Source organism: Dreissena polymorpha, chromosome 4 (genome assembly GCF_020536995.1).
Source record: "Dreissena polymorpha isolate Duluth1 chromosome 4, UMN_Dpol_1.0, whole genome shotgun sequence".
Taxonomy (NCBI): domain Eukaryota; kingdom Metazoa; phylum Mollusca; class Bivalvia; order Myida; family Dreissenidae; genus Dreissena; species Dreissena polymorpha.
In genome coordinates, this window is record NC_068358.1 from 141,625,068 (window position 1) to 141,651,091 (window position 26,024).

General features: G+C 34.3%; 1 protein-coding gene, 1 long non-coding RNA gene and 1 other non-coding gene across 3 annotated transcripts in view; all 3 read left to right on the forward strand.

Moving 5' to 3' along the window:
- The window catches only part of LOC127878845 (multiple epidermal growth factor-like domains protein 10), a 31,611-nt gene extending 17,791 nt beyond the window's left edge, over positions 1 to 13,820 (forward strand). Inside the window, exons 7-11 of the mRNA XM_052425369.1 lie at positions 95 to 204; positions 11,260 to 11,649; positions 11,922 to 12,013; positions 13,619 to 13,717; positions 13,782 to 13,820. Of these exons, the coding sequence (XP_052281329.1) occupies positions 95 to 204; positions 11,260 to 11,649; positions 11,922 to 12,013; positions 13,619 to 13,717; positions 13,782 to 13,820 (730 nt within the window). The remainder of the gene's footprint in view (positions 1 to 94; positions 205 to 11,259; positions 11,650 to 11,921; positions 12,014 to 13,618; positions 13,718 to 13,781) is intronic.
- Positions 13,821 to 16,374: 2,554 nt separating this feature from the next.
- On the forward strand, positions 16,375 to 16,464 carry Trnaf-gaa (transfer RNA phenylalanine (anticodon GAA)). The gene is given in 2 exon segments: positions 16,375 to 16,411; positions 16,429 to 16,464. It is a non-coding gene; the product is annotated as a tRNA-Phe (tRNA).
- Positions 16,465 to 20,738: 4,274 nt separating this feature from the next.
- Positions 20,739 to 23,133, forward strand: LOC127877047 (uncharacterized). Its single transcript, XR_008048232.1, has 3 exons — positions 20,739 to 20,814; positions 22,124 to 22,210; positions 22,785 to 23,133. It is a non-coding gene; the product is annotated as an uncharacterized LOC127877047 (long non-coding RNA).
- The last annotated feature ends 2,891 nt before the right edge of the window (positions 23,134 to 26,024 follow it).

Here is a 26,024-nt window from a genome sequence, read left to right on the forward strand (position 1 = left end):
TGTACACACACTTTTTTAAATTCAAACTATTTGATCCATAATGTAAGTAACATTAAGGCGGATATGACATATACGTAAATATTTTTTATTAAAGATCTGCTGGAGGAACGCGTTCTAAGAGAGAATCGTCTGCTCAAGAAATGTACGACGACTTGAAACGAAAGTCAACAAACCTTAACTATGACTGCCTTCAAATGTCAAACGGTAAGTATAAAACCTTTTTTTCTTGCACTCTATATTTACTTGTATTTAGTGCTCATATTTTAATTAATATATTAATAACTTCAAATGGGTTAGCAATCAAATTAAATTTGTACCTTCAGTTATAATATATTTTATTCAAATAAATGTATTATTTATTATATATTGCTTTAAGTTAACGTTATAAAATACACGAAACGTGAAGCGAGAAATTATATGGCAGTGTAGTATTTACATACAACAAAATACAAATTTATTGAAATGCATTGTGCACGTAATCCATTTATATGTTGTATATATAAGCAGAAAAGAATAACATTATATAATACAACAAGATGTGTTTGCGAAACACTATGTGCCCCTATATATCTTACCTTTGACCTTAAAGGAACACCTTGAAATCGACCATTCATCACTCAAAATGTGAAGCTTCATGCGATACACATGCATGCAAAATATCACGTTGCTATCTTCAATATTGCAAAAGATATGGCCAATATTAAAGTTTGACTCAAACCAACATACCAACAAACTAACGGACAGGGCAAAAACAATTTATCCCTAAGTATAGACTGGTGGACAGAAAAATAAAAATATAAGCAAACTGGACAGTCAGCTACACCAAGTAGAGAGAAAACGTATAATACCCAAGAGGTCTTTTATTTAAGGGAATTGACCAGTTGCCAAACATTCAAGCACGTTACAAAAGCATTAGACCAAACAAAAATGATGCTTTAAGCACACACAACAAACAACATGGACATCACCTTAAAATTATCGATGCTAAGCATAACATTGTGGGTTTAATCCGGATTGAACGGCCTTAAACATTACACTACGCGAAAAAGAGAGAATGTACACTACGGACATTACGAGAACAGATTAGAAGACCGAAAACTGTAGCTTTAGTTGGGAACCTGAATTGTTGCCTTATTATATGAAAACAACATTAACTTGTTTTGTGCTAAAACTTATTTAAACTACTTAATCGGCAAAACGTGGCATAATTTTGAAGATTATATTAAATACCATGTATGCATTATTTGAGTTTAATACTATAAATATTAAGAATAAATACGTTTTGTTATTTCAGTTGATCAAGAGGGTCGCTCATAGAATGTACGAAAACGTCGTTTCGTTGAGTTGTCGGAATAAATATACTTGCAGACCTTGTCGATCCCTTTGTAAACAATGGTATAACTTGTGTGTTTTGAAATTTATGATCAAAGCGTTTCAATATACTTAACGTTACTTAAATCTTGCCGTAATCAAACAGCTTTGTTAACAGATTTTTAAAGGTTTACTAAATCAAAAACAATGTGCTTTAACTAAATCTCTTAAAACTTGCTAGGGCAATAGAAGGCGAACATTTGGGAAGAAGAAAAAAAACAAGCACTCCATATTGTATGAGACTGACATTACCACACATAGTTCTATCAGCACTCGTTCATATGTTATTATAAACAATAGCTTTGAAGTGCCAATGGCCAATCTCAACATTATAATAGTCGTTGTCCATGCAATGAACAATTACACAATACTTTAAGAACAATTGTTACCCATGCGGAGAATGATGAGAATGAACTGAAAATAGAATCTGTTGAGCAAAATCATATGATGGTGGCCAACACAGTCATGAATTATCAGTAAATTGTCTTCAGAATGTATCTTCTTGTTTATGCTGAAAATCAAATACAAAATTAAAGTATTATTTTGCATACAAACATGATGTCATCTTACTGTACACACATACCAATCATCATAGTTACTTTGCTTTTAAACCTATATTACTATATTTGTAAAGTGTATTGATATTCGATCACGTTTAATTGAATTATCGGCTTTTTCATTGAAACGTATTTGTTAAAAACATTAACATCTGCCGAAATACGCATGTGTTTTTGATTTTTGTTTTACACTAAATAAACATAATGATAAACAGCATTGGTATAACTATTCGATTAATATCTGACTACATGTAGGTGTAATCCATGTATCATTTTTATGCAATTTGATTGTTGTTGGTACGGCAATACTTATTTTTATATCGATGCATGTTCAAAGAAGAAGTCAATGTATGGAATTGTGTAATCACATATTTTGTAAATATTCATATTCTATATTCACAAGTATACTTCTATGAAATGAAAAGTACATTTATTACATTATTTATCAGGTTTTGCACATAGAAATATTTATAAAATAAAGTTTAGAGCACAAACTGTCCCATATAATGCCATTAAAAAGGGTGCCTTTTTCACCAATATAATTGTATGTATTTATGTATCTTATGTTATTTTTTAATAAGAATACTTTCCAAAATGATTCAGAAAATATTTAAAACAAATGTCTCAAAATACTTGTGTTAACTAGAGACAAAGAACAATAGCCAAAATTCATACCAATCAAACAAATCAGAATAATAGCTGGCCGTATTCGTATGCGTATACTTTAAGTAAATTTATCATTGATAATGTATCTAATAGTTGTACATATATTATAGTTCTGTCTATATCAATACGTATATTCTAGATTTATGGCATAAGCATTAATATAGGTTTCACTACCCATGCTTATGCTTTATCAGTCTCTCTTTGTGTGTTTATAGTGACTTTATACATAATTTATAAATGTTTTAAATATATTGTTTATGTTATTAAATATTGCTTATTTGTATAATTCACGAAGGTTTTACTATACATTTTGAACAGATGATGAATGCATTATACCAACATGTATTCTAAATAAATACATGCATTTTTATCATTAAAATAAACGCAATGCGTATTACTACTAGAATCAATAAATATGTCGGTAAATTAAAACCTTGGACATAGTTTATCTTTCTATTTGGAGGTACTTACGATGTACACATCATATAAAGTTTAAATTGATTGTTAAATAAAAACGTACCTACTATTTTTGTTTAAAAGACGACATGTGTGAAATAGTTCAACATGCAATTGTACACGTTTGTCAATATTTGTGAACATATAATCACATCCTGATTTCATGTGTATAGCATAACTTCTTGTGCAGGTATCAAGTCATGTATGTGTGCTTGGAGGAGCGTGTACACTTGTTGTAGACTTATGGACTTCAATGTGTATGAACAAAATCAAGTTATTTTGCGTGAACATCAGCAAGTGACCGAAGTGGCTCAGTTTATTCGTATTTTTCGGATGTATTGTATAAATGCCCGATGTAATCAAAATATATGCATTAAAACAATTTATTCAGCATATGTGTACATAACACACAAACTACATTTTCTAATTCTAAATTAAATGACTTTTGAAGAAGAGTGATATATATTACGGTCATCTTGGCCCTATAATATCACGTCTTCGTAAGGTTTACCTAAGGCGAAGGGTATGTGCAATACAGCATATATCTCATCAAATCCGCCGCTTCTGTGATGCAATTAATTGTATTATCGTGAAATATTACGTTAAATATGTGCTTTACTTTCGGGGTGTTATTATAAACAAATAGAATGCAAAAACGTTGCTCTAAGCATTTGTTAAAAAAAATTACACTCAGTTATGACATGTAATGAATAAATTATTACACTTACGTCAACGCGACCACCAAACACATTTAAAAAATGCATTACCTCCGCCTATTACAGGTGCAGAGAAAACAGAATAACTGATTTTGCCTATAACCTTATACTAAAAAATGAAACCATCGTTTAATTTAAAGTGCATGTAATTTTGTTGTTTTGTAAAATGCAGCCAGAGATATCGTTGTTCTCAAATATCAGTTGCATAAATTCAAACATGCATTAGTTATTTGTATTTGTTTTTTTTCATAAACGTGTATGTATATCAAGTGCAATTAGTAAAAAATGTGCTATAACAATTTAAATTACAATATTTTACTTAGCTTTTTAACTGTATTGGACCTCCATTTGTTCTTAATGTATGTATATGATAATACTAACCACCAAAAGCTCTTAAGCACATGTTACTCAGTGCTCGTGATATACGCTTTATATGACATCACACAGTTTAAATGATGCTTTGACACACAAACAATTGATAAACGTGAAGTAAGTTACCATGTATGTTAGATTTATTAACATAAAAATGCATACAAGTAGAATGAACGTGTTTATAATTGTTTATTAGAATGTTGTTCATAATACAGTTTGTCAAATCGTGCTAACAGACAGACTTATGGTTACTTGAGCAGTGTGTTAATGGTTCAGCTTGAGTAGTGAAGCTTAAAATTGTCCATGTACTTTGTAGTGAAAATGTGAATTAGAGTTACGTGTCGTTTTTATTTGATTAACAAACATAAACAACACGTATGACCGTACGACCACTAACCAAACTGTTAAATTTAAAGGAATGTTTAATATTGTACCATCCATTAATATTTCTCTCTTTCTCTTTATCTATCTTACCCTTATAGGTCCTTAATATACCATGTGTACCATCAAGAGTATTTCGGCCGGTCACTGTTTTATTTGGACTGTGCACGCGTGATAAATATAGGCCGACCGCACGCGTTAAAATTGATCGAATGACGCTTTATTGTTTTTCAATGTTTATACTGAAAATCGTCTGAAACTAGAATAATATGTGTTGTGTGTGATAATATTTTTTTTATTATTTAAAACAAAATCTTGTCATATAGTTGGAACATATTTTAACAGTGTAGATATTTTCTGGATATTCATAATATATATATTCATCATCTTTAAGTATGTGATGAATTTCCGTTGGTACACTTATTTTTTCGATATTCAGTATCGTTGTATTCACAGGACGAATATCCGTATGATGATGATGAATAGCTTATAATTTGAATATTCTATAAATGTTTGATACATGTTCATGTTACTTTATTTGCAATTTTTATACAATATAATGTATTCCTTTGTTTTCAACATTTACTATTCGATAAACATTTCTTTATTTTACACATGTATGGGAGGCATCAATGTAATACATTAAAAAAATACTCTAACTTTGTTTCGTTTGGTTTGCTTACAGTGTTTGTAATTAATGTACAGTTGAGTATTAGTTGCATAATAATCGTATATTACTGCACATCTGTGGTAAAAACATCTTTGAATATTGTGGTTTGTTTAAATAACCTCTGTTACGGCCAAAAAGGAGTCTTATAAGCATGGTTTCAAAATACCTCATAACACATGTTAACCAAAATAACATAACAAAAAAAAACAGCAGATAATTACCTCATGCTACATATGATGAGTGCTGCTAAAATACTTCTAACATTAGATAATTGTGTAATAACGAAAGGCTATTGACACTCATGTCTGTGTTACTACAATTAATAAAAACTTAAGATATTATAGTTGACACCCTTGTGGTGTTGTAGCTCGTACAGCACTCAAATAGTTAATAAGAGAAACGAGAATGCAAACACATTTTCTGTTATAATCATAAGACCATACTGTAATATACTCAACTGTGTGAATAGCACTTCACTTCAAAGGTTACACAACACCAATACAGTATACAACAATACACATTGTTCACTAGATGCATGCAGCATCTAACTCATATGCTCGATATCGATTAACGCAATAGTGGCTTCCTTTAGACCACCACACGTGTTCACGCAAGACCGTATTGTATTGCATGCGTCACCTTTTAACAGAATGTTACTAAGTAAAATGACTTGATCAGAACCTGAACACAATAGGTCGCAAAATTAATGTTGTATCAATTTATTTATCCTTTATTATTTAACATATTATTACTTTTAACATTAACACAAACACAGCGTCAACGCATAAATTAACGATTAAATTGCACACACTTTATTATTAATGGTATGGTGCATAGAATCGGTAACAAAAAGTTCTCGAATGCTCACATATGACATTTGGTGATAGGATGAAAGGAAAATTATAGTTATCATAAAATTATCAAAGGCAATATAATAAATCACTAGATGAAAAACACATATCCAACAGTCATGCCGCCTTAAATGTTGTACATTTATGAGATTCATATAAGTAAAGATAGCTTTTTGAAATTAGATATTTAGCGAATCACGAATAAAACGGAACGTCTGAAGTGGAAATAGACGTTCAATATTTTTCAGAATAAAAAAACACCGTTTCAAAGTGAATCGAGAACCGACATCAATTCCCGTTTCAATTGTAAAATATAGCATATAGCAAAATATACCGAGTAGTAAAGATTGCATGACGAACGGAACAGTGCAAAATAAGACTTTTGGATCGCATGCGCATAATATATGAAATGCGTAATTAACTCCTGATTATCGTAACAAAAAAGAGAGAAAAAAGATAAATAAGTTCTTGTAATATATTCTGAGAGACTGCAAATTTTACTGGTTAAATCATTCCACCATATATGAAATTGCGGTATACTTGTGAAGGTCTGACGGGACTTACCTATGCTGATACGTATTTATTTTATGCTTTCCGGTGGTTTATAGAGAAATATCAGTGAATTAAAACTGATAATTTCACTGTTTCAAACAGTGAAAATTACCAATGAAAATTATCGATAATTTTCACTGTTTACTGTGAAATGACGTCATTTTGTTTACGAAATGACGTCATTATCCCAGCGAAATTCTTTCGTTAAACTATTGAACAATGTATATAAACTGTGAAAAAAAGGATAAAATATAAATATTTTTTTTTTGATTCGGTGGAATATCAATTTTAATTCACTCGTGATCATAGAAAATATAATTTTCTATGATCACTCATAATTAAAATCGATAATCGACAGAATCCAACAAATATCCTCTATGTAATGATGTTTTTAGGGACACACATATACATGACTAATTCTCCTTTCAATTTAAAAATGTATTTGTTGATATCAAGTTATTGAAATATTCGTGTGTATATATATCATTACTGGGGACAAACATTTGGATAATGTACATACATACATTCACATACACAACCCTTTACGTTGATGAAGTTAAGCCTTATTTTGGAATTAAAGAAAACCACATAACCCGTGATTTTCTTTTCGGCTAATTGCATTTTAAACGGCAACCGGAAAAAACGTTGCGAAACTGACGCAAACTCAAGTACCCTTTTTCTTGAAGATTTTCTTATTTGAGATAAAGCATGCGATAAAAGTCTTATTTTTGATTCATTATATAGGGAAACGTTGGACGCCATTGAATTAAAAAAAGGGACTATTCGGACAGTTTTTTAAGGCCACTCCCAAGATGAACATTTAGCATACAAGTATTTATAAAGTGACATTGCTATTTTAAGACATTCAGTTCACCTAACGAATGCTCTTTTAATATAAGGTATATTAATTGTATTTATCTTGAGCATATGTCATTAAACTGACCTTCGAAGTGATCCTACTGTCTGAAATTATTCGGAATGACCCTACCACGTTTCTTAACTCCTATAATCATATGTGGGGATTCACCAACCTTACATTTGAACGTGCTATTTTCATCATTTCAATATAAATTATGTCGGAAGCTTTACAATATGCAAATTCATGTATACCATTTCATAAAATATTTTCCAATGTCATTCAATGTTGCTTATATATGACGTGCATGTTCGAGTGTTACCATCGTTCATTTAACATTACAAAAAGTTATTTCCGTTTTGTCCATGTTACGTTACGTTATGTTAATACAAGTTTTCTTGAATATACTGTCACCTTTGAAGCCATTATGTTCGAAAATGTTATATTTGATAAGAAATTCGGTATTTTGGCTCTCGATTGGGTTTCTTTCAATCATGTCTCTATTGTCATCATTGGCCACATCAAGGATACCAAATAGTTTGAATATACAGGTTCATTTGCAATGCCGATATTTAAGTAAAGATAGACATACGCAATCCCAAATACTAACCTTCCCGACATCTTCACATATATCACAATAAATTAAACACCATTAATTAATTACAATTATTTATAAGTCATCCACTCGTCAACAAAAAGTCCATACCATATTGTCAAAACTTTAATTGTGATATATCAATAGTGGCAAAATAGAGACAGTGCGCATTTTAAAGGAGATAAACGTCAGAGATGGCATGTGTCTAACAAAAGTTTGATTAGAAGGGCATACATCAGACATTTGCAAAAATTGGCAGCTTCAATTCGCACAAGATATGATGATTCACGAGGTAGTTACTGCAATAAAGTGATTGGAGGGTTTGTGGCAAGATTTGAGCTTGACAAGTCAGCTTTTATTATATTATACCAGAATTATTATATATTATACAAGAATGTAAAATTATTTTATTACTATCAAAACATCAATCAAGCGTTTGCTGGTCAAGCTTTTCACATCTAAGTTAATTTGCGGTATTATAGCACTGCATTTTTCCAGCTAGCACTGTCCTTACAATTGCCTTACCCGAATGGCTTGTATTTTTATATACACCACGGTATCTTAACAGCTCCCCATGAGCAATACTTGCTCATGTAAGAGCAAATCAACAGTTGTGCCAACTTTATTTTTATAGCCTCTATTTAAGTTTCTAAAAATGTTGCAATGAAATCTTTTCCCCTCTGTAAATGGTGGTATATTTCAGTGAACTTGTTTCGACACTTTATAGCTATGACCTTTCACATGTAAAAATCAAAACTAACAGTAAAATTATTTATGTTAAACATATTTATCTAGCCGTGTTGCCTTTGACAAGTATAATGATATGCTTCATGTGATGGCTCCTAATAAAATCAGGCACTTGTACTCTAAGGGATATAAGTATAGCACTTGCTTATAGCATAATACAAAACAATACTATTTCAAAATACAATTCATAAGGTTTGTATTGCTATACACAAAGAATGTAGGATGCACACAAAGACGTTCGATAAGAACTATGTTAATTCATGTATTCATTCGACTCTACTATCAATGTTTAATTATTAGCAATGCAGTCAATTATTAATAATTGTAGTAGATAACTAGTAATTGTTAAGTGTGGCCTTTAACTCTGTCTAGCGCAAATCCCAAAAACTAATGAGAGCACTTTAAATGGAAGCTCAAGCTTTTGCAATCTGTATCGCAACGTTTTTTTTCCCATTTTTAGGAAGTACCAGTAACAGATTCTAACCCTTTCCCAATTGAGAAACAACTACATAATTCCCTTTTGCCATCTGCAATATTCCCAAAAGGAGGGCAATGTTGTTAATGTCGTTCCAAAAGTAATTGAATGCAAGTAAACACATAAAATGAGCGGTGAAACTGATCATTTAAAGCCATAATGCGTGTACATGAATATTTCAATTGTTTTGTGCAATTCATACAAAGCAATTAAATTGACATATTCCCACTGTGAAGATTTTACGAAGCAATTTTTCCCAAATTCAGTTTGTTCGTGCCATTTTCCCCAAACAAATTGCTGTATCGATTCCATTAAAGACTCGAGGCATCTTTACTTGAATTTCTTCCAGTAATTGTTCGTATAAGCATGAAGCATTTACCGAAAGTGCCGTAGTCCTAAAAAGGTGGACTGAATACTGAGTCAACTTGTACAACTACCCGCTTCAACCAGCCTTCAGTCCATACAACGTCCCTTCAGAGCTAATTAAGCAAGGAGGAGAGGCAACGACTGTAGCAATGAAGAACTATGCCAACAGATCTGGGAAGAGATAAAGTGGCCCAAGAAGTGGACCCCATTGAATGGCCATACCTCTACCGAAAAGGGCAACTCCAAGTTATGCGAGAATTAACGCACCATTAGCCTCATCAATCATCCCAGCAAATTCATGCTTCGCATCATCGATTTAAAAGTAAGGCCGAGAAACTGCTGGCCGAGGGGCAGGCTCGATTCAGAACTAGGCGAAGTACAGTCTTCAACTGTAGAATCATCGTTAAGAAACACCTGCAACTACCACTTGAGCTCTTGACCAGTCTTATGCAAATTATTATGACAGCTCAACGACTGAATGATGATAATATGTTATTTCAGTATTCAAAAACTTTCGCCAACGAGTATTAGATTAAACAGTAAAGCCAGATTTAGCTCAAGAAACACGGTTTAATTGTTGTTGGCGTCCGTTAGTCTCGAGAGCCATTATACTTTTGTCCCTAGAGAATGTCACAATCGTTTATTTATCGTCAGGTTCCTTGTGTCTATTGGTTGCGTGTACAGCGTGTACAGTGGTTGGGCAGTTTTTCTCTTGAATGGTAATCTCTGCCACACCTTGCGCACATATAGGCAGATAACACTTCAGGCAGCATCTGTCGTCCCTTTCTGTGTGTGCGCCTGTCATCGGCATGCTGGCGGATCATCTCCTCTCCAACCTCCATTCCAACATGCACATGATGTCCCCCCTTACACCTTGCCTGGTGCTTGGATTTATGTCCATGGCTTTTATGTCGTCCTGGCAGATGTCATTCTAGCGGAGATGTGGCTGACCGCTTAATCTCGTGTTTGAGGAAAGCACCCCATACAAGATGTCTTTGGGGATTCAGCCATTGTTCATCCGCCGAATATGGCACAGCCATCTAAAACGACGCTGACGGAAAAGAGTGGCCATGCTGGGGGTGGCTTCCTTCTCCAGCACATCGTTATTCGTCACGCGGTCGCTCAAAGAGATACCAAATAAGCGTCGAAGGAATCGCATCGGGAAAGCGATAAGCCTGTAGTTCTGGGATGTATACAAGGTCGTGGATTCGAAGGCATACAGAAGAGTGCTTATCACCCGTGCCTTGAACACAGCTATTTTTGTGTTTGTAGTTAGCTAGCTGGTGTTTCACACTCTCTTGCTGTTGAGGTCTTGTGAATCGTTTGGTTTATCGTTGCTTCCAGTGAGATGCTGATATTGATATGGGGTAATGCGGCGTGCTGAGCCATCAATTTTGTTTTCTGCAGGCTGATTGTACGGCTGAACTAATCACATTTCTTTGCAAATATAATCAGTAGTCTCTGAAGTTCAGTTTTGGTGTGGGCGACAAGAGCAGCGTCATTTGCAAACAGCATGTCACTGATCATAACCGCCCGTATTTTGCTATTTGCCTTAAGTCGATTTTGAACAGACTGCAAACTGATCGAGTGTCGACACTCTCGGTGAAATGTTCAAAGGCATGCAGCAGGTCAGCGAAAAAATGCCGAAAAGAGTGGGAGCGAGGACGCAACACCAACCCTGTATGAGACCGCTACGGATGTCAAAAGCATGAGACCGCCACGGATGTCAAAAGCACCTGATAAGGAGCCGTCATATTGCATAGTGCCTTTCATGTTGTGGAACAACTGGATAACGCTACGGAGTCTTGGTGGGCAGCCAATCTTTGCCAGGACGATGAATAGTCAATCCCTGCTGAAAAAGTCGTTTGCTTTGGTAAGGTCTAAGAAGGCGAGGAAGAGGGGCTTGTGTTACTCTCTGTACTATTACTACAGTTGCCTGATAGAGAAGTTCATATCTATGGTTGATCTCTCTGAGCAGAGCGCGCACATCGACTCTGGAAACATATTAGAAAGCTTATGTAGTCTGTTCAGGACGATACGTGCGAAGACGTTACCCACAAAACTCAGGAGCGATAGCCCTTTGAAGTTGTTGCAATCATGTCTGTCGCCTTTATTCTGGTGCAGGGTAATGCTGTTGGTATCCCTCATGCCCACCAATTCTTCTTCCCACCACTGACAGAGAAGGTTGTGCAGATGTTCTAGGAGCATAATTTGCCACATTTGATGACCTTTTGCGGGAAGCCATCTTTCTAGCTATTCCCTGCTAGTCGCTGAGCTGTACACATGGCAGATCTGTATGCTTGCATGTTCCTCTGGCTGAGGGAGCGCTTGTATTCCAAGTCGGTTCTTAGGCGTTATTCTAGGGCTAGGGAATGTGGAGGAGTATGTTTCGAACTACGCTGTTTTAGTCCTCTTTCCAAATAATGTCGTTGCAGTGTTGTACACTGTGTCTGGGATGTTATCAAATCGCTCTTTGGATGTGCAATAAGGAAATAATAGCTGGAATGACTCCAAAAAGGCTTGGTTCAACTGCATTACCTTGTTGGGGAAAGTGGTCATGATCACATTAATACATTATTAGGCCTAGAGCGGTGAACCTTCTTCAGCTAAAGCCTCATATTGCAGAAGACCAGCGCGTGATCGGTGTCGCAGTCAGCGCTGTTAAAGTTGTGAGTAAGGAATACGCATTTCAAGGCGATCGCCTGGTAATGATAATCTTGAGCTGGTACCAGTGTGTTGATTGAGCGTATCTCCAAGATACTTTATACTGTGGTTTATTCTGGAAGTAGGTGTTGGTGATGCTGAGGTTATGTTATGCGCACTAGTGGTTGCTGCCAATTATCATTAATCGTACCAACGCTAAATGTTCCAACACATGTGGACCAATAGTTGTGGTTAGCGCCCAATCTATCATTCAATCAACCAGGAGTACCAGGTGCTCTTCTTTCGGGATCATGTTAACAAGTGAGTCTAGCTGGGTGTAAAACACATCCATAGAATCCTTGGTAGCGCTAATTGTTGGTGCATATACACTGATCAGGTTAACTCTCCCAGAGGTGGTGTGGAGGCGGAGTGATAATAGTATATCAGTCCCTTGTTTGATGGTTCTATCAAACCCAGTTGAAAATTCCGGACAGCAAAACAAACTCCATGGTTTCCGCCGCACTCTTCTCTTGCCTGAATAATCTAAAATCATGTTCTCTTATGTTTCTCTGGAAGCTCATATTTTATAACTGATGTCTTTTGTGCATCACTGATGGACTGGAGGTCATCCTTTATTCCTGGAGACATAGAGGATATTTGTTGGATTCGGTGGTTTATCGATTTTAATTCACGAGTGATCATAGAAAATAATATTTTCACGAGTGGCGCAGCCACGAGTGAAAATATATATTTTATATGATTACGAGTGAATTAAAATCGATAATCCACTGAACCCAACAAATTTTCTTTTTATTTTATGCTTTTTTTCGCAGTTTATATACATTGCTAAAGAGTTTAACTAAAGAATTTCGCTGGGAAAATGACGTCATTTCGTCAAAAAAATGACGTCATTTCACATAAACAGTGAAAATTATCGATAATTGTCACTGATAATTTTCATTGTTTGAAACAGTGAAATTATCAGTTTTAATTCACTGATATTTCTCTATAAACCACCGGAAAGCATAAAATAAAGTGTTATAACGTTTCATATGCCTACTTTAGCAGACGTTTTCCGTCTAGTTGTGTTGTCTGGTGCATTAATCACAATCCGTTTTTCAGGTAATACAGTACTCAGAGCCTTTGTGCACCAAGGTCGGCAGGCGGACTGTGGCAGGACAGCACCTTAATGGCTGGTCGCCGCCAAACGTGATGCGGACGAAGCTGTCCAATTAGCCACGGTGATCTCAAACCGTAGGAAGCAGACTCTTGTGCAAAGCTCAATACCAATGGAGCTGATGAATTATAACCAGCTGCTGCCCGTGTTTTGTTGACGCTTTGCAGCGAAGCTGGATTGACCTCTCCAGCGCGCAAGTCTGGCCAAGATGGTATGGAGGGTCAGGTGTTGCCCATGCAGAAGACCACCTTACTGCACGTAAGCTGGTAAGTCCAATAGAAAGCCTATAGATCTTAGCACCAGCAAAAAGTTACACAAATGACTATGCAGACAAGGTCAGACCGCCTTAGGGACTCCGGCTACGGATAAGGGGTTGACCCCCTTAGCCTTTGATAAGCCAAACCTATCCAGCAAGGCCGCAGGACCGTAACCACAGCAGGAAAACTGAATGGGTACTCGCACTTGTCTAAGATGCTCCCATGGACTAGCGAAAGAGCGGGGATGCCTTACTTTCCCGTACAGATATGTCACCTTCTTGCCGATTGGTAACTCGTAGCAGGTTCAATGAATAACCTGACCAGACCTGGGGAATGTTACATATAACTTGTTTCATTATACACATATTATGTCATCATTGTTACTTACAAATAATAACAAACACATGTACAATAAGTGCCATTAAATACTAAATATTCTTACTTTAAAATAGTGTTAAGCAGTTTAACTATTAAGTTGCAAACTTTTGCAATTTTGATATATTGGGCAATCATGGATTTGATACATTTGTTATGCCTCAAACTTGCCAATATTTTGACCCCATTTGTATTTCATGTGTGAGCTTGAGCGCTAACAAAGATGTAACCTGTCGTTGATGTTTGCTTCAGTGCTTAGCATTTACAGTTATATGTAAATATTGAGATGATAATATATAACTTAAATACGGATAGGATAGGTTACAGGTACCCTTGAACATTTATTAAATTGTAATTAATAGTTCAACGAATGACTTCATGTGATAGAAAAATTCGAACGTCAATACATACAACGAAGCCGTATGTTTTATCTCTCTCAATTTGACATCTTCAAACACATGTTGGCCATGTCATACCTGTTTTGATCAAATAAATTCAAACTATTAAACACATACTTAAAATAGTATACATTTTTGCTTTTTTTGCGCGTTGTTTCAAACGAAATACATTTGTTTTAAGAAAACATACTTATAAATATACATTGTAGTAAACATGTGTTAAATATTGTTGAAGATTATAATATTTGTAATAGATATGCTACCAAGTTAAGCTACACAAAAACAGAGTGATAAATTATTGATAACAATGTGTTTACTGTGATAATTGACTAACGTATGTCTGCAATTTCTAGTTTGTGTCAAATATTGTACTCCAATCACTTCAATAATATTGTCCTAGTCATACATGGACCATATCATTGACCATTATCAATGTGTTTATGCCATTTTGAAAACAGGAGCAGTAGTTGGTGATTTCAAAACTATAACAATAGGAAACATTATAACAAAAAGTGTCAAAACAACAGCTTGTATATGTTCAAATTATCTTATAATAACCAGTATTAAAGGATTGTTTTTGTTAATTCTAAGATACAAAATGATATTTTATCAAGTTATACATTTAAAAAAAGATCTTTGTAAAATAATAACTCATACTGGGAGCTTCTCTAGCGAAAATGAGCCCTCGATAATACAGCTAGGAACAACGGCGTGTATATTTCTGAAATAAAGGAGTGTTTTCAACTAAATAAGTCTAGTTCGAGCATGTACATTCGTAATCCACCGTGCAAGCGTTCGCATTAATTATAGACACACTACGCATACCCTGGTTTGAAGCTTACTTAAAATCAAGCATGTACGGATTATCTCGAATTGTGTTTCGGAGCCGGAAACGTTAAATATATACCACTATTACATAACGTCCGATGTTTTTGAAAGGTTGGTAAATAAAGTTTGTTTGAATGTCCAAGTGAAATACCGAAGTATATGTGAGCTTTTATCTATCCGAACATCTTTTTGAATATCAAAACTGGGACACATTACCACAAAAAGCACTCCCATACTCGTTAGGAAGTCTTTTCTTGAAGGGAAGAACATTGACATTCAAATTGTCCAGTCAGGATGGATCCTAAGCTAATCTTGAAATAAAACATTGGCAACAATTGTATTGTGTTGACATGAGTATATTACTAGTAAAAATGTTCTACCTTAATATTCCCGTTAATCGAATATAGGAGCCTTCAAAAATTGCAAGTTTTTATTTATGAATCATTTGGATCGGCTCTTGTTTTTATTATGAATGATAATATAAAGGACCAACTTCATAAAGGTGTGTAAACTCATATCATTTGTTTCCAAATATATGCCTACTACATTATGATTAATTGCGTCGCCCTGGAGGGCGGCGACTAGTATGTAATGCATTTTTTTTCGCTTATGGGAGGAGAAGTTATTTTACGGATCAATGTATATATTTTTGTTTTAAGAATATTTTGCATAGTGGTGATTGTTTGTGTAAATTAGTGTAAATAAGTACTGCATTTGTGCCTATTACATTTATTACAACATTTATCGCCAATAATGCAAAGCTAATTGTTTTAATTAATAACTGATCCACAACTGATCACAGGGGAAAGATCACAGGGACTCGGCAAATACGCGAAACTTTCTGGTTTTGTATAAAAACAAATGATGTTTTGTATAAAAACAAAACATAATCAAAAAATATTTTTTATTTGCTTATTTAGTGGAGAATCAATGTAGTACGATATTTGACGACCTATCGCGCAAGCACGTTTATTGGAAGGCGTAGTGGTACGAAAACGTACAATGTATTAGTAATAACGATCGCTATAACAACTTCACCAAATAGCAGTACAAAAGTGAATGTCAGCCGGAATAGCTCAGTTGGGAGAGCGTTAGACTGAAGTTGTTTACGCAACAGTCATCTAAAGGCCCCCGGTTCAATCCCGGGTTCCGGCACGAACGGAACAGTTCGGCGGCTGACAATTTTTTCAGTCACGTTAATAAATATAATAAAGCTTTATTTTATGTAGACATTTTAAAATCCATTTTACTACAATTGGACATTTTTATTTAAATTAATGGATGCAACGTGGTGACAACGTTAATTGAAATTTCTTACATCACTTAAATATCTTATAAAAAATACACGTGTTTTTATATTAACAAATAAATGCAAACAACACATCTATTATCCATGTATTTTTATGGTTTTCTATCATAGGCTTATCCCTATCACATATAGAGCGCGAAGCGCGACACGTATTATTGATTGTAACAATGAGTTACGATAAAGGAAGCAGCCGCTTATTAAGGAGCTGTGTCCCAGCAACCCGTTTCCCTAGAGTCCCTCGGAGTTTTTTTTTAAGAACCACATATAGAGCGCGAAGCGCGACACGTATAACTTATAATCGAGGTGGTATGGGCCCTTTAGCATTATCCGACCACTACGTCCATAGTTATCTTCCTTAGAATTTGAGAAATTTTAAAATCCTTGTTCGAAGTCCAAAATTTTCATCCGATTGTTCCCAAACTTTCACAGGTTTTTTTTTATCAATGAGGACCCAACCCAAACTCTATATGAGCAATATCGGACCATAAGACCAGAATAATGTCTCTTTGAATTTAAAAATAAAAGTGAAAAACTGCTTGGTTAGGTGATTATGTCAACATTTTTCATCAGATTCTTTTCAAACTTACAGTGTCTTCATATCAATGAGCATTTTTACCTCATTTAAAATAAGAAACATCGGGACAATGAGTCCAGGATTTTTTTCTATTAAATTTGACAAAATAAACAATTTCCAATTGTTTAAAAGATTTCACAACTTTCGTCTGAATCTTTCCAAACTTGTTAAGTGTTTTGATATCAGTATTACTCGAACCCTATTGAAAATGATGAATATCGTAGCAATAAATCTATTATGATCTTTTACTGAATTTCAAAGTACTGTGAAATGCAGCTTCTTTATACAATTTACAGTTTTCATTCAATTTTCTTTTCAAACTTTTACAGTGTTTTCATATCAATGAGTACTCAACCCCTATCGTAAATGAGCAACGTAAGAATAAGTTCAGAATCATCTCCCCTTGAAGTTTAGCAAAATATGAAATTACGCTTACAAGATGAAGCAGAGTTTTTAAAACCTACACAGTTCTGTTCCATTAATGAAAACTGCACACGGATACCAGTAAAAAAAAGGAAACCAATGTAAATAAAATGAACTATGAAATATTTGGGAGTTACAACACAAAATCATAGATAATGGTTATTTGGGGGTTATAACACAACATCATAAATAATGGTTATTTGGGGGTTATAACACAAAATCATAGATAATATTTACCAGTATCTTTTTTCTATTTTGTTTAAAATAATCGGCCAATATATTAATATTTACAGTAGAAAAAAAATCGTTCCATGTAACTTCATTGAGTGCCTTTTACACTGCAATTCCCGACGCCCTTTGATGCTTTGCATCAATACTTATTTTGCCATTACTTACAATGTGACATATGTTTCTCTTAAACCATGAGAACGCATATGTTGCAAATAATTCATAACTAATGACACATATTTGATGGCCACAATAATCAAATCCATAAACTATTTAGAAACTCGTTCAAATCGAAATGGAATGTAACAATCGTGAAAAACGAGGCCGATTAAATCAAAATATCATTTTTATCAGAACAGGGAGCTTGTACACAAAACCTGCATCGAAGGAAACCAGGAATTATACAAAGGCGACACAAGACGACCGACGAAAACAGCAACCCATTGCTAACAAGGGACGAGAAGCGAGCAGTACCATGTTTAAAATGATTTCATTAAATTAAGAATTAAATAAATGTGTATAAAGAAAATAACCCAGCGTCAAAACGCTTAGATACATAAAGTGTAAACAAAGCAGCTGTATAAAGCAGTCTTCTCCAGTGATACTTTTCGAACTGATATAAAACTACCGTGTGTTACTGCCACAGGCACAGTGGTTATACATGCGGTATTGCCTTTAAGATACGTGATTAAGGGCCTTCCACTAACCTGTCTTTATGTAAGAGGTGAAGTGAAAACGGTAACACATGGCAAAGAAGTTCATTGAATGAAATGTCTCTTCACTCCTTTGACAAATAAACATTTCAATGAATTGCTCGAAATATAAATAAGTAGAAGAACAAATGAACAACGGGAATCAGGTCTTATTTTAAACCAGTTGTCATTTCATTAAAATACGAAAACAACGAACATTTCAAAGTACTCAAAACACTGTTAGGATGTTCAATTCCGACTGATGTCGGGAATTTTCGACAGCATCATAATGGTTATTTTAAATTTGAAAAATCACAGCCCGGGATTGGAAGCTACGCTGAACCAATCCACGTCAGTTAAATGATATATAAGGAAACTCGAAAGGCACGCCAAAATCCTGAGGTGCACTCTAGAAAGTCAGTAGTGATATTATTTTAACTGCATGATTTACATTCGCCAGCTCTGTTGTATATGCGCATTCCGAAAAATACAACCATGAAATATTTCTAAATTTGGATCGGTTTACGTCGCTTCATGAAGTCACCGTGCACTAAACACTGAATGGAATGCGGAAAACATGTGCGACATATGTGCTTCATGGTTTAAGGGCGTTGTACAATGTTGTCAATCAAAATTAGAAAACAGTGTTATATTCAAATGAAGTATGCATATCTTATTTTAAAACAAGGTAAATGAGTTTGCACAACCTTATGCAGTTGGCTCCTCTTAATATTGATTATAGAAACCAGACATGTACAAAGCCGAGCAAAATAATTTATAAATTCAAACGTGTACTTTTGGAAACCTCAAAAAGCGCAGTAGATATATATGCATGTAAATTATGTTAACTAATAATATACTAAACTACAGTCGAAACCCGATGGCTCGAACTCGCTTGGCTAGAATTCCCGGTTGGCTCGAACTCGCCATGAAGCAACGATTTTTTATTGCTATATATTCATATGAATTTTTGTCGGATGGCTCGAAATCGCTTGGCTCGAATAATTGGATGGCTCGAACTGTTTTCACAGTCACGGCTACAGTTTTCACACGTTCTTTTGTTCGGTTGGCTCGAACTCGCTTCGGATCGCATAAATGGCTGTTTATTGATTTGCCCTTTTGATTAAAGGCACACTACAATTGATGTCACACCGGTTGCAAACATGCCATCGACTCGATTGTTATTTGATTTGAGTAAAAGATGACATTCTGCAAAACACCTGGCTTTTTTTTATAAACGCATGATTATTATGACTGAAACGGCTAAATCGCTTCCCGATCCGGGTGGATGTCTAGATCAGCAATATAGACGGGTCCGCTGTTGGAAGTAAAGGGACACGGAGAAAGTTAAACGTTAAAGTTGCAGAGAAACATATGGAGCCATTTTTGCAGTAGAAATTTGAAAAAAGGCGATAAATTAGGAATGTATGCTTTGTTTCTAAAAGCGCTGTTCCATGAACCCGTATATGTGCTACGTAAATAAAAACATGCTGATATAATTCACTATTTGATATTTGTTTGATTGAATTTGTTACTGTTTTAACATATTGTTAAATAAACATATTAAGTATGTAAAAATATAAAGTATATATTTGTTTCTTATTAATTCGAAAGCATTAAGTAGTACGAAGTAGTACGGAGTTTAGGCAGTATTAATACACTTCAACTGGAGGTGCAAATGTATTGCTAACTTATGGTAGTTAACTAAAGTATATTAGAAATCGGATGGCTCGAATTTCGGATGGCTCTAACTATTATTGTCGGTCCCGGCGAGTTCGAGCCATCGAGTTTCAACTGTAAATGAAAATAAAAATGTTGTTAACTTGTAATTTACTTGAAATACCTCCTGCTTGGACAACTTGAATGCCAATATGATTGTCGACACGAAAAGACTTCCGTGGGATGATGCGAGTCGTCTAAGAATTTGATATTACAATGATGTAAGCTGACATATGCATTAGTGTTTACATGGACATTCAAACACAGATTGATTTGCAATCAGTGCATGAACAGCGGATGTTATGTAATGCATGCAGATCTCTAACGTATTATGCTTTTACATGTGCCACTAATGGAGATAATCCGCACATACTTGATTAAAAGTAAGCTTCAAATGAGGCTTATGCGACGCGTGCCTCTAATTCAGCGTAAAAGCTGGATTTTACTGCACATGCCTGAACTAAATTCATTTAACTAAAACTCTCTCCTCCATTTAAGGTATATAAACGCATCCTGTCTAGCTTTATTATGTGCTCAGATTCGTCAGAGCAGCGCCCAAGGTGAGTTATTAGTTGACAACGATATGTTTTTCTATCTTGAATATTGTTTTAAAAACTTGATAACAGATAATTGGTATTACAAACAATCCTTCGACACTGGTTATTATGATATCATTTGATAAAATTTAAGTTTGTGTTGTCATTCTATCAAAAAGTACCTTATTTTCTAATAGATTTTTACCATCAATGACTATTGATAATATTTTTTTAAAAGGGACTTGACACAATAAAAATTATGTTCAATAATATGATAAAATGAATGACAATGGCAATACTATTATGTAGTGGCTGTACTATATGTAAAGTTGGTGTAAAATATTTAAACAAATTGGCAATCGCACAGGTTTTTTAGAAATAATTTCACATTGTTTCCTCGCGAATATTCTATTCGAAAATATGTTTAATAAAACGTTTATTAATAACGATGTTTTCGTTTAAAATAATAGATTTTTTGTTTGAAAGAACGTGCATAAAAAGATCAGACTGTTTTGGTTTTGATTCATTCCAATGCGTATGACATGCGTCAAGGAAATTCGTAAATTACTCTGAATTCAGTTAATCAAATAAAATTGACATTGTAAACATGTCTCAGATCCTATACGTGCTGCAAAAAAACAACAACAATGAAGATCGGTAGTTTTCATTAAACGTTTTTATCACATGAAGGCGTTGTTTTAAACTTTTACTTTCTATTGAAATCCATGTAATGGGTACTTGTAACGTATTCTTTTCGACCATAGCAAATGTCAATATTTCCTTTTCAAGTGATCCAAATCCATACAATTTTCATATCTTATTGTAAATGCTAAGCACCGACACATAAATCTACAAAAGGCTAAATTCTTGCTAGCGCTTAAGCTACACATGTTGCATAAAGTATTTCAAAACATCAACAGCAAGTGGCATACCAAATTCAGCGAATCCATTTCGACCATTATATTCATATTGCGTTGGTATTTTTATAGCAAAACTGATTTAAATATTTAAAAAAAGAATATTTACCGGCATTTATCGTACCTCTGTTTTTGACAATTTGTAAGTTACATGGACAACTTAATATTCGTTCCATAAATAAACGTTTGCTTGAGCTAAATCTGGTCTTTATGATTAAATCGAAAATGAGTTGTCAAAGATGGCCTGGAATATAAAGTTAAAATTACTTTTATTTTGAAATAACATAATTTAGATTCATCATAGATTTCAATGGTTTACGGACGTATTATTCTCGGCTAAGTATGTTTTTTTCTATTTAACAAAACACATTTTATGACCACAATACAAATACTGTGTTGTTATCTTGTCTCTGTAGGTAAAACGATGTTCTCAGCAGTCTCCTTCTTGCTACTCGCCACGTTAATTGGAACGGCGTCCAGTCAGTATCCATGGGGACAATCGGGTATTGAAATTAACATATTTGCTTAATTTATATGTTTGATGATGTTAACATGGGCACACATTCAGACAAATTAACACAAACAATTAATAAAACAAAAATACATGTCAAAGCATAATTAACATAACATAACATGACACATTGTGTAAATAAGACCAATTTTCAGTCGCCAAGCTATTAACTGCCCCTAGAAGTATTGCCACTTTTCGCATTATGGAATTTAAATCAAGGCCTATGTAGATAGTTTAAACATATTGTCTGGAAATAGGTATTATTGTTTTCTCTATATATACACGTGTTTGAATGCAATTGTTCTGCGGTCCAAATCCGCATGTAAGTGTATATGGGTTTTTGTTTGGATTGAATGTGTTAAGAAAAATATTGATCACGAAACATTTGTAAACTTCATGATTCATTTAATTCATCTGTATGCAATATTTCATTTCCACGTGCACTTTTCAGTCAAACACTACCGAATACGTGCAATTATTATGCATTAAGTGTTTAAACATAATCCAATTAAGTATGGTGAGGAATGTCGTGTATGTGTGTTACATCTTTATTCTAATACTTCCAGTATGCAGACTGCCTGCCGATCCCGGGAATTGCAAGGCATATATGCCGATGTACTTCTTTAACGCATACACTTGCACATGCGAAATATTTATCTACGGCGGTTGTGGCGGAAACGGAAACAGATTCGATACGTTTGAAGAGTGCATGACCCGCTGCGAGCGCACGTGTTATTACAAATAGTATGCAACCACAGTATCGTTGACAATATTTGATAATACAGATTAACTTCTTCAAATGATTTTCTGTGCAAACTACTTGTCCCATTGACAAATATTTACAATTACTACATTTAAATATTTGGCTTTTATAAAACCGTACCCTATGTGATAATCATTCAATATATATAGACTTCCCATTATTTAGTTATAATTGGACAATCATCACAAACCTGTTCTCATTGATCTGCACGTAATCACTCTCGTATGTACACGTAATAACTATCGCGTGCGCACGTGTTAGCTATATTGTTCGCACACCAAAACTAAAGCGTGCACCCTTACATGTATTGCAAACGTACGCAATACTATCACCTGTTCACGTAATACTTTCTCGAGCGCACTCACTAATATATCGGGGATTGAACCCGTGTCGCTTTGTTACATGCAATTCTAACATTGGTGGCCCGTGTTCAATCCCTGTTCCAAAACAATTAGCATTTCGTTGGTGGTAATCATACCGGGCATGCCGGGGTTCATCCGGGAACTCTGGCTCACTCCCCTAACACTATATATCAGCACGATTGAGAATATATTATAATATACTAGATATAGTTGAAATGGCAGCTATAATTTAAAAAATCGTCCAAACTTTCACGATTTTCGTAAGTAAGCTAAGTAGGAGTGCTGGAATACACTCCGTATCAACACATAATTCAGTCTCAGACGCGGAATGACCTCATTAACTTCGAGATACACTCAAGTACACATCGCGTCCGCGCATAATAAACATCATGTGTTTACTCGATAACAACCTCATGCTCACGTTTTAACTGTCTAAAATAAAATAGTTACGATGTCGCTGGAAAATTAAACCCAAGTTTCAGCAGATCTGCCTTTGCACAGCGCAGCGCATACAATATATATGCAGAACGCCGAGATGCTCGCTGTGCAGCTCCCGTGCTACCAAAATGTTGTGAATGTGGGGTGCAAGGGGGCATAGCATAGCTCGGTAAAAATCATTTAATTGACGTTGACCAATATAGCCAATGCGAAAAAAACATAAACAAAACAATGACACTATCCTTACAAACTGAACAAAACATGCAATCCTATGAACTATGAATGAAAGGAATATTGCAATGAATACACTTATTTACACACGTTTCGTAATACAATAATACAACATGTTTAATGAATACAATTAGTTTTACAATTCGCCAGGTTGGATTAAACCATAAGAATGGAACGTCCACTTGAAGGTCTTGGCAAATGCACACGTGGTTAGTCAATTTACAATGAAATAAAACAAATATATCGAATTACCAATGAGCATCTTTAATCGGACTAATACTGATTATGATTTGACATAATAAGTACAGGCATTGGATCAGCGTTCAAGGGTAATACTATTGAGAGAGAACAGATTTCACACAAAACGTGTGTTTAAAATGTAAGTCATTCAAACTATGTCTGGATAGAACAAGATCTTTTGAAAATCTAAAAGTAAAATGGAAAACATATAACATTATAAATTGATTTTGAAGTTGCATCTACGTGCTACTTAACTAAAGAAAATACAAACACAAATATATTAGTTGCAGAATGAACAAGATACACCTTGATATCCATTTAAAATAGTTAAAAATAAATATGTAAATGTTTTCCACTACAATCTTATAGAGAAGAGGAATAAGACATAGATAATATTACTCAACTTTCTACACTATGAGCATAATAAAAACTCAATTAAATTAAATTGTATCATCTTGAAAACATGACACAGCGTTGCAGCAATTACCATCTTACGATCACCTACAACATCTCTATTGGTCTCAACAGTTAAAAATAGACAACATCAACATTTGGAATAATATGCAAAGAAAACGAGACATCAATAACACATCATAGAGAAAACAGCATATGCCTCTGTAAAGAGCCCTTAAATTTAAGTAATATATACATAATTGAACGTACACGTATTAGCATTTATTAAATATCTTGCAATTGCATTACCAAATAACGGGAAACATTGTCATGACTAATGACACATGAACACATCAAATATAATGCAAATGTGTAAGTTTGCGCAATTACTCCAATTTGCTTTTAACAATAGTTTGCACTGATGTTTAGAGAACACAAAATCAATATAGTTGAAAGCATGATTTCACATACTTAAATCAACAAGCATGCATATTTGGATTAATCAAATCGTCTTGCATATGACGGAACCCCATAAGAAGAAAGAATTTGCAGGCAATGTAACTCGGGTCAAGTTGGCACCGAATTGCACTATCTGCTTAACTGTGATTTCTTAAATACTAAAAGTAAACAATTCTTAGGTAATGACCTCCGCAATGCTTTCCTTAGCTCATTCCTATCATCTGAATCCTTACCTATACTTAAAAGTACAAGCAAATTTATCTGCTCCCTGTCCAGTAAATTTAAACGCTAACAAAGATTAAAATTTAATACAATAACATTCTTGTTTATAAATGCTAATGCCATCAGACCACCACAATTATAGAATATGTCCTACTTTAGTGCATTTTTGATTGAAAGTGTACGTTAAGTTTGAATCTTATGCATAATTATGTACTTAAGTACCTTATTGTTCATATTGATCTTAAATAAAAGAAAGAATTAAGCTATGTTAACAATATAATCAAAATAAAAGCCTTATTAAAAAACTGACCTAGAAGGATTTTAACTCCGATAGGAAGAATTCAAGTAATTAAAACTCTAGCATTACCATGTTAAATCATCTTTTTGTTTCGGTGCCTAATCCACCACATAAATTGTTAGCTGAGATTTTGTCAAACTGAATGTAAAACTATTCAACATATATTTTGGGAATGTAGTCATGTCAATAAGTTTATCAAAGAATTATTTTCTGGATGTAATTACTTTTCGAACTTTTTTGATATGCATTCCTTTATTGGGGCTGCAAATACAAGCTGCCATTTAAATTAAGTATTCGTTTTTATAAAACAATGTATTAATTATTGTAAAAGGAACAAAACTAGACCCACTCTTACAGCAGCAAAATCGTACCTGTCCTTATATTGTCAAATACTAACTAA